Source organism: Lissotriton helveticus, chromosome 7 (assembly GCF_964261635.1).
Source record: "Lissotriton helveticus chromosome 7, aLisHel1.1, whole genome shotgun sequence".
Classification (NCBI taxonomy): Eukaryota; Metazoa; Chordata; class Amphibia; order Caudata; family Salamandridae; genus Lissotriton; species Lissotriton helveticus.
This window is the reverse complement of record NC_136068.1, coordinates 1590633934-1590650806: the sequence shown is the minus strand read 5'-3', so window position 1 is coordinate 1590650806 and position 16873 is coordinate 1590633934. Positions and strand designations below refer to the sequence as shown.

Here is a 16873-nt window from a genome sequence, read left to right as displayed (position 1 = left end):
AACGCTTTTTCTGGTAGATACTATATCTGCCTGTGGATTCCTCACTGACCCACCCGCCTCCCCGTTGTCCACTCTGCTATACCTGGTCTTTCTGTATATATGTTTATACTATTGATTTAGTTCTATTTGTACTGTGTACATTGTATATTTGCATATTTGCTGTCGTTGGTCCGTCCGTGTGCCTCGAAGGCACGGAAAAAAGGGCGGAACTGACGTCATCACGCCGGCGTGGGCCTGATATGGGGTCGGTGACGTCAGACGGAGTCGCGCGCGATGCCGTGCTCCTGTGACGTCGCCCACGTCGGCGTACTACGAAGAAAATTTCCGAACGTTGCTGGCGCAAGGGGGATATTCACAAGGTGAGGAATCCACAGGCAGATATAGTATCTACCAGAAAAAGCGTTACCGAAGGTAAGTAACTTGTTCATCTGTTCCTTAATATCCCCTATGCACCAGGACACTTTTTCTTCAAAACATTGCCAACTAAACTGCGCAGATTGATGTGGGGAGGGAGACCAGCGAGGCTTAGCTGGTCGACACTGACAAGGCCGTACGCACAGAGAGGGTTTGACGTTCCTGATTTTGAAATATACTTTTTAAGTGCGCAAGCACACTATGCATACACTGGGTGCACCCCCTCGCTATATGCCGCAAATAGGTGCGGCAGACTGGCTTGCTGAACCCATACCACTGACTGGAGTGATACACGGCCCTGTCAGCACGCGAGCGACACCACCCACTACTATCTCAGGCACGGTGGATGTGTGGCACTAGATAACTGCACTGCTTGATATGCCTACTCTTTACTCCTCGTGGCTCCCGCAGTCATACCACCCAGACCTTTCGCTGCTGCAAGAGCAGGGATTTCAGGGGCTCTGCAAACACGCCAACGTAACCACCTGGGTAGATCTCTTCCACAATGGAGTGTTCTGGTCTGTGGAACGCCTTTTTCAAGGAGTACAAACAACGCCTCTAGATATATTTCTCTATGTACGCCTCAGACAAGGTATGCGGGCTATACTCCCTGACTTTCCTCGAAAACCACTAAACCTCCTCCCATTACATCAAATGCTGGGATCTGTAGATGGGAAACATCTAGTTTCAGGCTTGTATAATAGCATCCATGTGAACAGAGCAGGAGTCAACAGTGGATCCTGTGCGAATTGGGGTGAGGAATTAGGACGCGACATTACTGACAAACAATGGCACTTTTGTTGTATGCAAACAGTGCAGATCTCGGCCAGCAGCAGGGTGCGAATCATACATTATCAATATCTGCATAGACTATATTATACGCCAGTAAAGAAATTCAGGTTTAAATTGGCTGTTACGGATAGGTGCGACCGATGCAAGCAACCGGGGGCAGGATTCCTTAATTTAGCATGGTAGTGTCCGGCCATACGGGGTTACTGGGAGCAAATGTTACTGGCGCTAGATAGCATGACTGGCAGCATTTTAGAGAAGGACCCGCTGCTCACTCTACCGGGGCATACGACACAGATACCGGTTTCACACAGGACGTTCGTAGCTTTATCGCTGCTGCTGGCTAAAGGGAGAGTAGCCTGCAGATGGGGTAGGAGCTGCGCCCCTAAATTTAAGGAATGGATGGCTTATCTTCTCTATTGCCAGAAGCAGAATAATACATATGCCGAGCTACTACTGTTAGCCTCCAGGCCATAAGATATCTGGGGACCCCTTAAGGAATATAGTATATTGCATAGTGGTACGGAGCCTGACCGTGAACCCCCTCCCACCACATGATGCTCCTGGTGTTAAAAGACATATGGACTGAGTGCTTTGGACACTATAAGCCACTTGGCTTGCCAATGCCGCGAACATAATACCTCGCTACATGTTGTGATTACTCTAGGATTTATGATGTGCATAAATACTGTATGTTTATGGAATGATATGTTGTATTCTGACCAAAGAAAGGGGGGCTTGTTGTGACCATGTACTGCTTTACTGTAGCAACGTTTTAAAGTGATACAATGAGAAGTTGTACTGTGGTAAACTGAAAAATAAAGTTTAAAAAAAAAAGAAAGTTGACTTTATAACCTACCATCAATAAGGGTCGTGTGGACTGGTGCAAGGTGCCCACTAGAATAGTGGACATTATATACCAGGCCAACTTCTCACACCGCCTACTCGGCCTTCCTGGGGCCTCGGGCTGTTCTTCTCTTCTTGCTTCTGGCGGCTTAACTGCTGCTGTTCTGGCTGGCAGGCTACTCTCCATCTGGAGTGGGCGCGCCTTCTTTTCCCGCGTTTCCTTGGGCCCTCTAGGCTTCTTCTTCCGCTTTTCCTGTCTTTGTCTTTGGCGGATGTTATGTTGCCTTGTGGGGGAGTGAGATGCTTCGGCCTCTCCGCCCTTGCCTTTGGTTCCTCTGCTGTGAGTTTACGAGCCTCTTCAGACTTCTTTTCCCTCCTACATCCCCTTGGGGTCAGTAGGGTTCTGCTTGTGGGGGTTCCCCTTGCCTGGCAGGGACGGGGTTCTCCTGGTCCACAGATCTGGCCCCTAGGGAGCCCTCTGTTCTGTATTGGCTGGTAGGGTTCTTTCGCAGACCCTCCTTCCCAGGGGGTATTGCTAGGGTATCTTTTCTACGTGAAGGAATCTGCGGCAAGTAGTCTCTATCAGATGTACGAGTTAATTACCTTCGGTAACGGTGAATCTGGTAGAGATGATTCTAGCCGCAGATTCCTTCACGGCCCACCCATCCTCCCCTATTCTGCGAGGACCCTTGGGTTGGTCTTCGGTACTTGCCTCCCGTTGGGGGGCTGTGTCTCCTGTGAGTGCCTTCCTTGTTCTTGACGAGTGGCTCCGTCTGGGGGCGGTTCATTCCTCCTTGGTTCTTGGAGGATGAGGTTCCGGTGCTCCGGTGCCCTGCTGCTCTGGCTACTCCAGGTTTAGGGGAGATTGCTTCTATCCCTGTCCCTCCCTTCCTTCCAGTGCCATCCCCTGATTAGGGTCATCTGGCCATGTCTTGCCTTGTCCCTTAAGGGGGGTTGCCCTCTATGTTTGGGTGGTGTGGAGGGTTGTTGTCCCTGTCTGTCTTGGGACTAGTTCCCTTTCTCTGGATTGGGGTGGTAGGTTTACTACAGATACCATGACTTTACGCATGTTCCTTGCCTCTTGGGCACGGGAGTGGGAGGCTGTCTATGTGCTACCAGGGTGGCTGCGCAGGGCTCTGCTTGCTCTTTCCTCTTTCCTTTCTTAGGGTTCTACGGTGTTGCAACTATTCTGTGTGGTGATGTTAGTCACCGCTTCTTCCAATTTTTCTGCTCTCTGCACACTGTTCCCATGCTCCCACAGTTTATCTGGTGATTCCGCGTTGTGGTGCAGAAAAGTTCTCCGAAGAAAACTGACGTAGGCACGCCGGGGCGGGTCTTATGTGACCTCGCTGATGTCACTTGTGCCGACGACACCTGGGCGGAGTCTCGTGATGTTGCCCCGCCCCCGGCGTGCAGGGATGCTGTGGCAAAAAAAAAAAGTTTCCAGTCTCAAGCCTGTGGATAATTCTACGTGAAGGAATCTGCGGCTAGAGTCGTCTCTACCAGATACACCGTTACCGAAGGTAAGTAACTCTACTTCTTAAAGATTCTGCACACTAACTTGTCGGCAGCAAGGTGCGCTTAAAGGTGACTTATTTCATGTTGAAAGCCAGTTTTGATTTGGTGGAGGGGCGGTTGGGGCACTAAGACTGGGACCCTGCTTATCCAGGGCCAGTGCATGATAACAGCAAAGAAAACTGGCGGTGACCACCCAGAAAGAGGTCACTTTTAAAGTAAGGTTTCATCTATCATATGCATTAGCAATCGATATACATTGGAATTACTCATTCCATAGATGTTTGACATTGAGACATTTAACTAAAAGCACTTCACATACATATATTTTGATGCACTTGCACCGATGAGAGCATCATCAGTGGGCAAGTGTATGCCATCAAAGCCTTGAATATTAAGCATTTGAATATTTGGTAGAGCTCCCACAGTATTTTTCAGTTTAATTCCAAAGAGACTGTTTCCAGCTGTGAAACCATAGAGACTGTTAAACTAGAGGATGTTCACTCATCTCCAACATGAGTAACCTAAAAATAGCCATGAACCTCCAAATAAAGGGACAAGCTCCTAACATAAACTCTCAAGATGATAATCCCCCTTCTCACCCCCAGTGCAGCCCTCATCTGCAGCATGTGCTTCACAAGAACTCAAGTTTAGAAACACCAGCGGAGTAGTTCATATTTTCATTCAGTAGTGGTGTCGAGTGTGAGAGTATTTTCATATTGGTGTACCCCTATCCTGTAATAGTTTCCTGCCCCTTTATCCCATTATCCTTTTCATGAGTGTGAATAATTATAACCATGACCGTGAATATTAGAAGTTATTTCATTCGAAGTCTTGATTGATGATCAAAGCCTAAAAAAGGATACACCGTTGTGGATGGTAGGCTGAACACATATAAACATTTTCCAAAATCTAGAGTTTGCTGAATGGTTACTAAGGGACTTATAGAAATAGTTGCGGTGCAAGAAAGTTGCATCTTGATTCCTGTTTAGCATGCTAATGGACTTTTGCTTCCCTGATTTAATTTTGGTTTATTCACAAACTACACATTATCAGTAAACAAGCAGTTTTCATCTGTCATCCATATTTTTTACTGTGATTGACATCTCCAAACCCCTCTTTCAGGCTGATGTGCGCTCTTCTGCGATTAGTCCGGAGACAGCAGAGGGCACTTGAGGCTGCAAACCTACATACGCCAGAGATGAAAGCAGAATTTGAAGTTCTGGAGCAGCTAATGCAGAGGGAGAATGGTGCTCTGCTGAGGGTTGAAGACACAGGGCAGCACCCTGAGAAGATGAAAAAGACGCTGCAGCAGACCTCCAAAGAGAATGGACAGTTTGTTGATAAGAGTGGGATGGAGACTATGTTGGAGACTCTGCCCCCTTTGGCGGCCCAGCTGCCTATGGAGAGAGGTAAGCTAATTCTATGGTGACAAAACAGGCAAGGTGGATGATTGAGTTAAATGCTTATCTCTGACATCTGCTTGGACATGCGTTCACAGGTTTAAATTGTAGCAGGGCCAACTCCGCCTTCTGTCCTTCCGAGATTTGTTAATGGAGTGCCATAGCATTTTGAAATTATAACCCCTATAAGTAGCTGTGCTTAGTGAGAACAACAACTTTGGTATGAATACCATGTAAACAAATTATGCCCAGCATGAGAAGCTGAGTTCTAGCAATGTGACCAAACTCTTATTCAGCCTGCAGATCTCAAAAAGAAAATCTAACTATGCAGTGTGTGGAACACCTTCCTCTTTGAAGGGCTCCCTAGAGCTTGGTGTGCAGGGATCCTTCGTCAAAGAGATGGAGAACTGCTTGATGCTCAGAGGACAAAACCCTCTATATTTACTAAGCCTTCCTTTTGTGCAGAAACAGTTTGTGCTCAGAAGTCGGACTGATGCACAAGACCCTTTTTCTACACATATTACCAGCACACTCTATGCAGAGACCTTTCTTCCATAGACCGTACATAAATGGATTGTGCCCATTTATTGATCTACAGCATCTGTCTGGTGCACTGATGCAGTGAAGAGCAGATTTCGCAGCACCCATGTACAATTGGCCCAGTTTCCCAGGCTGAGAAGCACGTAATAGACCATTACAAATCCTTCTTGAAGAAGGAGATGTTGTGGTTCAGAAAGTGGATGTGGGCAGTCGTTGAGTGTTTATGAAGCAGGGTCTGGGTTCATTTCATTATGGATAACAAGCTGGGAGTCGTTTCAATTAGCTACAGATTTGGCTGCTTTGCTTATGTTAGTGCCCTTAGGGGGAAGAAAACCTTTAAAGATCTAACAAGGCCTTTTAAAACCCGAGGTGTTTTTCCTATAAAAGCTGGATACACGCAACATGTGCAAGTGTTCTCCATCTCCTACGCATTCTGTCCGTCACACTCCCCACCAGCACTAAACAGTTTTTTGCTGCTGTTTAAGATTCCTATTAAATGGAGAGGTTCCTTAGCCGATATTGTATCACGTTTAAAAGGTCCATCCCAACCCTCTCTCCCTACCCCTAACGCCGTCCTCTAGTCCTCTGATGAAATAGGTGAATTTTATGATGACTGGTATTGATTTCTTTAAAGAATGGATGAGTTCAGCAGTCATCGTCCACATTCTCCTTTGGTTTTTTCCTAGCATGCTTGAACACTTTGTGACAGCCTCTCTATTGCACAACAGAGCAGATGACCAGCTTTTTATGTGCTTTACTCGAGCTAAAAGGGCCAGCGGTGACTAAGTGAACTATGCATCAGGTCATCCTTTGTATCTAGATCGGCTATGCCCTGGTAAAGTAAGATTTTCGAGATGGTATTTTTACTCACTACTATAGGGTCATAGCTGCTTCCATGGTCCTTTAAAGTGGCGTGGTTGTAGATATCGGTCTGGCAGCTATGTTGTTCTTAGATATTTTTTCAAAGCATTGCTGCCTCACATCTGATGCATTCAGTGATGAGTACTTGCCTGAGCTGTGTTGCATGACTTCCTTGACTCCCCCCCCCCCCCCCCACCCCCTCCATTAGGGTTTGTCTTTGGACCTCATTCATAAGTTGAGGAATGTATGGGAAGGTGTATCTTCTGTGTACAGAAGAAAAAGTTACTTACCAGAAATTGTGTTTCTGGTGGATATATAATTTTCCTGCAGATTCCTTGCTGTCCTCCCTCCTACTAGTAGGCTAGTTCTGTGACAAAGAAAATACCAAGAAATGTAAACATGTTAAGTGCCATATTTGTCACTGCATTGACTCTCCTGGGTCCTCTCCACACTCCTTGATGGAGGGTGTAAACTATATCAGGAACTTGCATCAGTGCACCGTTTGGTGGCTGATATACTCCAGTGACATTCAGAGGCAGTGCTGTGGCTGGTGGCGAGTGGCGCTGCCTTGAGGTGCTGGACAGTCATTGCTAGGGGAAAACTTTTTCAGGACCAGTCTGAAGCCTGGAAGAAGTATTGATAAGGTGAGGAATCTGCAAGAAGATTATGGATTCACTGCAAATAGTGTTACAGAAGGTAAGTAACTTTTTCTTCTTGGTACCTGCCAAATGTATATTAATGGGTACACATTGTCAGCTTGTTCAATAAAATCACATCTCAGAAGGTGTTTTTTTTTTAATTAAAGCCAGTTGCCATCCTTACTCACAACAAATGTCTCAATCTTGTATTAACACTAGTGATGTTCATAGCTCTTACTTTGGTTTGTCCCAGTGTTCATTCACTTATGTCTTCTCTTGAAGTTATATGGAAGGATAACAAAAGCATGTAGGTGGTGTCTGGGATATTTATGGTAAAATCCTAGTTAAGCATTTTTCTTAATTGTAAGGAACCGGGTAGATGAATGAAGTTCCATCTAGTTAATGTGACACTCCTGGCTTGCTGTATCTGCGTCCTGGAAAAGTCATTGCGTCCCCAGATCTGCTACTCCCAGAAAGACAACTACAATTTTGAAATGTTTGTCTCACTGGTATGACTGCCTTTTACTATAATAGTGCTGATGCTCAATTGTAAGGTTGAAGGCTCTGTTGGATCAGCATGATAGAAAACAAACTAAAAGAGTGCGTGTATTGTAAGATGATGAGCTTGATGGCTCAAGATCGCCTTTGTGGCAATTTAAATATAAAATCGCTTTGATGGTTGAAACAAGATATAACCTTCATGAGGGCAGGTTCAGTATAAAATCATCTTAATGACCGATGCTGTATATTATCACCTCTGTGATGGATGCAGACTGGGCTCTCCGTGATGAAGAAGCCACATGTTGCTTTGATATTGGAGCCAATATAAGATCTCCATGATGGTGGACCCTTTAGATGGAAACCAAAAACATGGAATGCTTGAATTAATCTCCACCATCGATAATTATTCTTGGTCAATGTTTGCCTACTGTGCATCCCCAGAAAAAAGGCACTATTGTAAATCACTCTTGGTCCTACTCCTATAGGGTAAGTCCTAAGATCACCTTAATAATAGTAGAACCAGTGTAATATCTCCTCCGTGGTAGATTCTGTGTAAGCTCTCCTTGATAACGTGTCTGTTTATAAGATTGATTGGATTTTGAAGCCCCTATAAGAACACCCTAAGAAGAGATACAGTTTATTAGTGAATCCAGTATATGGTCTCATTGGTTGTGGACTTAGCCATTGTTCTACATCTTTGAATTTTATTGATTTATGTGCTTTAAATCAGTCCATTAAGTATTCTTGAAGTCTTTCGCGCATTAACAAAGACATTTTAAAAATAAAATATTTTAGCCCCTCCACATCATTTGTACTCATTCTCACCCCTCCTTAACCTTCTCGTGGATCGGCCTGAGGACTAAGAACGTCCTCGAACACCCCCACTTTTCCCTAAGTCTATGATTGATTTCTTTCACCATATACCAAGTGAGGGAGTCCTCGGTTGAGCTCTGGTTCAAATATTCCCTTAGGAAGAAAAATAATAATTGCTTTACTGGGCGCAACAGGCAAGCAGATAATTACTGTATGTCTCTCTTGTGCTGGTGTCTAGAAGTTGGTTTTTAGAGTTATAAATGGAGAAAAAGCTGCCCGTTATCTTTTATACATCATAAAATTGTAACAAAGAAACATTACTTAGAAGATTTTCATTCTCCATATGAGTACTATCTTTTTCCAGGGTCTGAAGTCTTAGATTATGTAATATACTTTGTTTCACAGGGCCTTAATCTTGCAAGCATTTTTCTCGAAGTTTTTTGCATAGCAGCATAGAACCTGTGCGCCCACTGCTCTTACCTCTGGGAAAGGCTGCTATTTTCAAATTTAAAGCCCTAAGCATAAGTACTATAAATCTCACTCTGTTGTATGGCGTTTTAGATTCCAAATGGATTTTCCCGATTCATGCCCTTATATAGGTATAATTCACGTTGCCCTTATATAGGCATAGAAATCAAGCCCTTATTTAGGCATAGCCCAAGCAGCCCAAATACAGGCATGGCTACTATTTCTTGGAAAACCAGCTTAAGCCATTAGGAACTTCCCCTTGCTTGAATATTGATTTCTCTAAGAACTCAGTTAGTTTTACAATGAACATCTATTCCTTAGGGGTTCATTCATGACGTTCATATGCCCACCTTTACGTCAAACATGGCATTCCTAAACACCTTCAAGGTATAAATATACCTTCACTTGCTATGGCAAAGCAGGGGGGTTCGGAGCAGTTCGATGACCTACTTGCCCGACGCAGCTCGCTACAGCAAGTGTCGAAGAAAGCCGACTCTCCAGCTGACTCACTGATTAGGAAGCTGCCCTCCTCTGCTGAGAAATCCAGCACCAGCGTTTCTGACTCCCATTGCGGGGAGGGGTGGGAAATCCAGTCCCGAGATAGAGATACCAGACCTCCTTCATTCTAAAATATGTGGCTGATTAGAACCTAGAGAAACATTTGGTAGATTCTTGGCAAAAAACTAAACCTATGCGAAAGACCATACTTCCCTCGTACTAGACCTAGGTTAGATACATTGGGGTAGGCGTATTTTAGAAGTACCAGTTGAGTATTTTAGTCTGTTATTTATGTATGTATTTTTATATGGCTTAGAAACCATAAAATGCTATTACAGTATTATTTCATAAGAATCAGAATCAGAAAGTACTTTATTCGGCTAAAATCATTAACCATGAAAGTAACAACATGAACAACATACTAAATAAAGAAGCTAACTAAAAATACACATACTCATTATATTTCATTTACACTAATAGTTTTCCTTAATTTCAAAACATGTTTAAAATAGTTTAAAAGAACCACAACAGTAAAAACAGTATCCATTCTCTGACATTCTAGGAAAGCTGAACGACATCTTTTTAAATTCATGTCTTTAAGAAAGGGGATTAGAAATTTTCGGCGAGGAATGGTATAGAATTTACAAAAGAATAAAATGTGAATGTCAGATTGGGACGAGGAATCATCACAGGGGCAGGTTGATAAAGTCTGCGACCATAAATTCATCTTTGGGAAGGACAGAAGTCTAAAAACAAGATTCAATCTAAAGCGGGTTAAAAGAAATCGATCGTAATTTGACATCAACAGGGTCAAATAGGGCTGTATTTTTACTCCAGTCAGTATCAGGTTCTGCAAAGCAACTGGCTTTTTACTGGCTTCTGCTCTTCTTCTTTTATCCTTGAGGTAGTCCAGGCTCAGTTTTTTCAAAGCTCTTCTGGGTATAGTTCCCATAGATGATTGATCCTCATAATATTCGCAGTGTCCAATATCAAACATAAATTGCTTAATATATGCTAACCATTCGACATTGAAACAACAACAATGTAAAGCCTACGGAACACTATTTTGTTTTTAAGTTTGAAAATGCTGGATACCATTAATTATCCAGTCTTGAGATAGTCCTTCTCCACACAATTTAATTTAGAAATTTTCACTTTAAAGTATCTCCAAAGAATAGCCAAACGCATAAAGCAATAAATAACCAATGTATAGTTCAACTTTTTCTTTTAATCAAACCACATTTGACCTTAATTACTGGTCTCTTGCTTTAAACAAAAAACTGTATTCTTTGGAGATACTCTAAAGTGAAAATTTCTCAATTAAATTGTGTGGAGAAGGACTGTCTCAAGACTGGATAATTAATGGTATCCAGCCTTTTCAAACTTAAAAACAAAATAGTGTTCCGTAGGCTTTACATTGTTGTTGTTTCTTGTTATATACCCAAAAGCCTATGGGTTATATGGGTGACCCCTGTATTTTGTTCAACCATTCGACATTGGCCGTATTTTCCATGTTCAAAATATCCTGTATCACAGCCCGGTTAACTACACATTCATTAGTAGTCCATACCCTGTGCCATAAGAGAATGGGCTGTATTCTAATTAAATCGGATAAGTAGGGTTGACCCAACTCCACATGGCAAATGTAAGTTGATACACTCTGCGGTACAGATAAAACATCCCGTATAAATTTGTTTTCAACAATTTGTAGTGGGTCAATATTAGAAAAGCCCCAAAGTCCCGCACCATAGAGGGCTACGGATGTACATGTGGCATTGTATATGGTCAGGATTTCTTTTATTGTTTTTTTTCCCCAGCTTTTTCAAGAAAGTCTTAACGGCCATTATGGTTTTTTGGAACAAAAGAGTTCTGGCCTTTATGGCACTTAACCATCCCCCCTGTACATGAAACAAAATACCCAAATAGGGAAAAAACGAAATATTTTCCAGGGGAACGTTATTTAAAAACATACTTTTCGACTTTTTACCAGATTTTGTGCCGCAGTTCATGGAGTATGTTTTACCACAGTTAATTTTCAAGTCTAAACTCAACATGAACTTTTCAAAGGATACTAACAGTTTCTGTAAGGCAAAGGGGGTTCGAGCCATTAGAACGGCATCGTCCGCATACATGAGCGCAGGGACCGACCTCTTCCCCACTCTAGGCATGTCCCTGCACTCTTGCAGGAGACGATGTTCAAGTCCATTAATATAAAGAAGAAATAGGAACGGGGCCAGAACGCAGCCCTGGCGTACTCCGCGTCCCACTCTAAATCTTCTAGTACATTCTCCCCCGCGGCCATATCGAACTGATGCGGTGGCACCTGAGTATAAATCTCTCGGGAAACAAATTATGGCCTCGTCGACGCCTAACCCTTGCAAAATATCCCACAATTTAGTATGCGATACACAATCAAATGCCGAAGACAAATCAACAAACGTAAAATATAACCGTTCCCCTTTAACCCTAGTATATTTTTGTTGGATAATCATTAAATTTAGGCATTGTTCCACGGTTCCCAAACCTTTCTGGAAGCCGTACTGTAGGTCACTCAAAATTTCATTTTCCTCAGCCCAGTTCTGGAGTCTTGCCAAAATTATTCTACCGAGAATTTTTACAGATGAATCAAGAAGGGAGATTGGCCTATAACATGCACAATTTTGTCTCCCGCCCTTCTTGTAAATCGGCACGATTATTGAAGTAAACCAGGATCAATGCAGGCCATTGGCTAGGGCGGCATTAAAAAGCTGTACCAACATGGGACCCCAAATCTCCATATTTGCTTTATATAAATCTACAGGGATCCCATCTGGGCCAGCAGCCTTTCCACCCTTAGTTGCATTTAATCCGATTAAAACTTCCTCCAGAGATATCACCAACTTTTCCTCGCCCATTGCACTGTTCACATATTTAAAAACATTAGTCGAACAAGGAGCATCCTGCGAGCTATATAAAGTTGAAAAGTGTTCCACCCATTCCTCTTCGGTAATCACCGTCTCAATACGAGCCTTGTGACTTTCAAAGAGGAAAGGGGCGTTAACTGCCCTCCAAAAAGCGGATGCATCTTTAGACTGCAGCCTCGCAGAGTTCTTCAAGGGCCTCCTTTTTTATAGCATTTTTCCTATTTTTCAGGGCCTTGTTATAAGTATTCCTTAACCCTCTTATTACTAAGTGATCCCGGGGTGATCTATGGATGGCGTATTTCAAATCACTTAGTGCCCTGGTACAAGCGGTATCGAACCAGCTTTTAGTACGCCTAGTCTTATTTCTTAGCCCCACCCACAGACTTTTCTTAATTTCAAGGGCTATTTTATCAAAATGCTTTAAGATCTGAATGGAGCAGGCCGTCTCCCCTAGGCAAATAGAAAAACTATCTGAACAGGTATTTAACAGTTTTGCCAAAAACTTTTCTGGCGTGACCTTGCCCCATTTTAGTGTATACCCATTTTGCCTACCCAGAATCAAATCAGAGGCTATATCTGGGGTGAGAATATATTCGGAGTGGTCATAAAAAGGATTCTCGACCTCTAATGATAAGGGCAGATGATCACTTCGGGGTAACTCTAAGATCGTTAAACTATTGATTCTATTACCATAACTATTTGATACAAGAATAAAATCAATAGTGGACATGGCTCCTCTGCCAACAAATGTCGGTTGAAAGGAAGTGGGGTTCTGAGCTATTTCATTCACAAAACCCAAGTCATACATAAATACTAGATCATTAAGTAAATCCCCGATCAAGGAATGTTCAAAATGTGTTAGGTTTATATCTTGTTCTAACCTTAGGCCACAAATCCCCTTTTTTCCCCTTATACAGAGTGGACAGTTAAAATCTCCCCCCCCATAAAATTACCATTTCCTTATTTGATTTTTCTGTTTCATGTTGTATGTTTTCCCTAAGTGTTTTTAAGGTATTCCGTATTTCATCTTTCGGGATATTATTGTAAAAATTAATCAAAATTACAATAAGTCCCTTTGTACATATGGTTATAAGTTGATGATAATTTGAATTAGATTTAAAAGATACTTTCTCATATTTAAGCTTATTCGAGAGGAATGTTATTAAGCCTCCCTTCGCACGGCGAAGGAGACCACCCTCAGCTGAAGTAAAGAAAGTTCTGTACCCGCTTAAATACACTGGTTCTGTGGTCCACGTTTTTTGGAGGAGCACAACATCCCGTTCATTTAGGATTATCTCCAGTGATGGATTGTCTATCTTATTTTTTAAACCTGCTACATTCCAAGATAGGAATGTACAGGAATTCCCTTTTTTGTTACTTCCTTCCTCTTCCACCGTGGGGATATCACAAGCTATCTCCTTACATCGGGGGCTTACTCTTCCACTGTTATCCCCGGCCTCAACCTTCTGGGCTATAGCAGTACTAGAAGGAGGCTCCTCACCAGCACCAGAATTTATATTTATGGTCGGTTCTGAGAATAAGGTTATTCGGCATCCCTCCCCTAAGGAGGGCATTATAGGGTTACTTTTAGGAACATCAACCTCTTCTAGACTCTGAGTGTTTGTCCGATCGGCAACCTTTTCATGTCAATCGACATAATTAAGGCCCGAAAATACATCGAATCTGTTGTAGGTTGGAAGATTATAGGCTGGGCACAAAAATATCTATTCTCCCGGAAAAGGTTGTTATTCCTATAATCCATTCCAGACGTGGTTGGGAAGAATTGCCTCCGATTAATACCAAACTGTGTCCCAGGTTGGGATAATGGATTCAAACCATATCCACATTGGTTTGAAGAAAACCAATCTACAGGATGTCTTACTCTATTCCTATCTCCAGGATTTTGTCCTGGACAATACGGATAGAAATAACTAAGATAGTGAGTAGAGATAGTCACTGCCTTTTGACTCATACCAATCTCTTATATGGCGAACTGCTCTGTGGTCTTTGACATTTACAATAATAACATCCCCTTTCTTATCTTTGGGTCTAGAGCCCACCCAAACTGATCGCCTCACAGTCAGGATTTCTCCATTGATATGCGCTGGCAGGGGTCTGTTATTATATAACTAATGTGTTACTTTATTTCTTAATGCATGGTGGTCTTCCCTAGCATCCATAGGTAACTCTGGGACGCCTGCCATAACTAAAGTGTAGGGGGCAGCTTCAGGCAGTAGGTCAACCGTTCTCTTTTGGTACCGTTTTCTATTATAAGGATTTGCGGTGCCATTCTCCTTAATGGCCTTAGATTGGGGTATCTGTGGCCTTTCTTCTACCAACATTTTTCCCTCACCTTGGCCGCCTACTCTACTCACAGGTTTAATGTCAGGCTTCTTTTTTAACAGGGTTACAGGTGGAACACTTTTGGATATAGGGCCAGTCAATTTTATCCCTTCGTGAGCAGTTTTTGTGGGGGGGACTGGGCAAGGTGATGCTAATTTAGGAGCAGTCGCCGTTGACACAGGTAAACCACTAGATTTCATTAGATTCACCCCCTGTATCAGATCAGCTAGTAATTGTGTATTTCTCCCTACTTTCTAATCTAGCTGGTCAAATCTGATATTACACAAAATCATTTTTTCCAACAGTGGCTGAATTAGGCCTTTTAACAAACTTTCTAATTTCACAAATAAACCAGTCTCACCACAGGAACAAAAATCAGTTATCGATTGAGGTAAAATTGGGAGAGATGGTAAGGTCGCCGCATCAGTCACAACTGGGGTCGAACTCGTCTTCTGTACTTTAGCTTCCCTAGTAGGCATAGGACAACCCCCTCTTTTTTTAGTAATATTAGTAGTGATTTTCAAAGGTGACATCTGGGTTAAGTTAGTAAGTGGAGCAGGAGAAAATCTGGGGGAGTCAGAAAGCCCTTCGTCATCAGAAGTACTACATGGACTTATGTGGTGAGGTTTCAAACTAACCAGAGTTGTTAATACGGAGAACTCAGTTGTGGAATAATCAGATACACCAATTTTATCCTCCCTTTTTCCTAAATTGGGAGACCTGGTTTCTTCCACACTGCTATGTACATGCGATCCCGATGAGGCTGACCCTATATTGCCCACACAAGTACTTTTACTTATGTTAACCACTTGTGGGCTTTTTCTAGGTACTTGTACTTGTACTTTGTGCATTAGCTTCCCCCTTCTCTTTCGTGTTTTTGCCTTTTTAAATATTCTTACAGGTGGGGTATAATTTTGTGTTTCCACGATATCTGGATAGTCAGAAAGTTTTATAACATGGACCTGTGCGGTCGCAGTAACTACCTTACCACGGGGAATAGGAGGTTTTTTAGGCGAGGATATATCAATTAAGAGCGCCTCCTCTTGCGTCACTGAAAAGTTCCCCTGTCCAAGAGAGGCACGTCTATTAGAATTAATCTGAGTAATTTTTTGGATTAAATAATTATCCATAGGCCCTTTATCTAATTTCTCCTTATACATTTTACTAGCTTAAAATTAAACAGATTCTGAAACAATTTTACAAGTAGTTAAGATAAATAATAATGTTAAAAACAAAACAAAACAACACGGCTACAACACTCAGAGTCCGCGCCTTTGTCCTAAGTAAATATGACAGATGTTGTCAATAAGAGTACCTAGCTGTCAAGAGTCCCAAGTCCCGAGAGCACTGGCGTCTAGTGCCCAGTCCAGTCTCTACAGGCCTCTGAGGGCCTCAGAGGGCCCGCCCTTTGCCCGGGCTTCGCTCCGCACGCGTCCCGCTAGCGCGTCAAAGGCTATCTGTAAATAGCGGGAGGGGCCGGGAAGAGGACCAGCTGCGGCGAGTCAGGTAACGCAGCGCCCGCTGGTCCTCGCAGTCCCTGAAGGTGTTCACGTCCCTCGGCGGTCACCTCGTTGGTCAGGTAATCCGGCAGAGTAAATGCCTCGAGCGGCTCCCGCGAAGCGGGGGCCGCGAGGCGTGGGGCAGCAAAGAGTCCAAGTGGGGCTTCACAGAGTCTCCGTATGCAGGTAATGGGTAATACTATTCTCGCTTTACACATTATACTTTGCATTCTGTCTAACGATTGTAGCAGTTCACCTCTCTTGCATGAGAAAGAAGACTGTTCAATAAACCTTTTATTGTAAACGCCTGTCTCACTATTTCTCTGCAAACTCTGTAGAAATGAAGCATGCACGATTGACTAAGTGAAATACTTATCTATTGTTTCCACGACTCTGAAGATAGTTATTCCAGTCCTAGGGAAACAAAGTTGTCATGTTTATGCGGTTGTCAGAAACTAATCCCTTCTTGTGAGTTCGAGAAAGTTTCTAATGACCTCATACTAGCTGGCACTCACAATTAGGTTTAGTATATTCAATAGAGACCTACTGACCTAAGTCCTATGTCATATCTATAGGATATATTATTCCAATGCGCAGAGCCTTTCTGATAGATACATCTGCCGTGTGGATTCCTCACCTTGTGAATACCCCCTTGCGTCAGCAACATTCGGAAATTCTTTTTTCGTAGCCTCGCGCCGACGTGGACTCCTGACGTCATAGAGACACGACCTCGCTCGCGACTCCGCTGACGTCACCGACGCCTATAATAGGCCCACGCCGGCGTGATGACATCAGTTCCCTTTTTTCCGCGTCGTCGACGCTAACGGTTATCGGGAATCTCT

The 16873-nt window shown here is 43.1% G+C and overlaps 1 protein-coding gene across 5 annotated transcripts in view; it reads left to right on the top strand.

Annotated features, from left to right (window-relative positions):
• LOC144770552 (kinesin-like protein KIF18B) overlaps positions 1-16873 on the top strand; it is a 411545-nt gene that overhangs the window by 214643 nt on the left and 180029 nt on the right. For all 5 annotated transcript variants that reach the window (XM_078655159.1, XM_078655158.1, XM_078655157.1 and 2 more), the window contains one exon: positions 4690-4976. In XM_078655159.1, coding sequence (XP_078511285.1) covers positions 4690-4976 — 287 coding nt within the window. The remainder of the gene's footprint in view (positions 1-4689; positions 4977-16873) is intronic.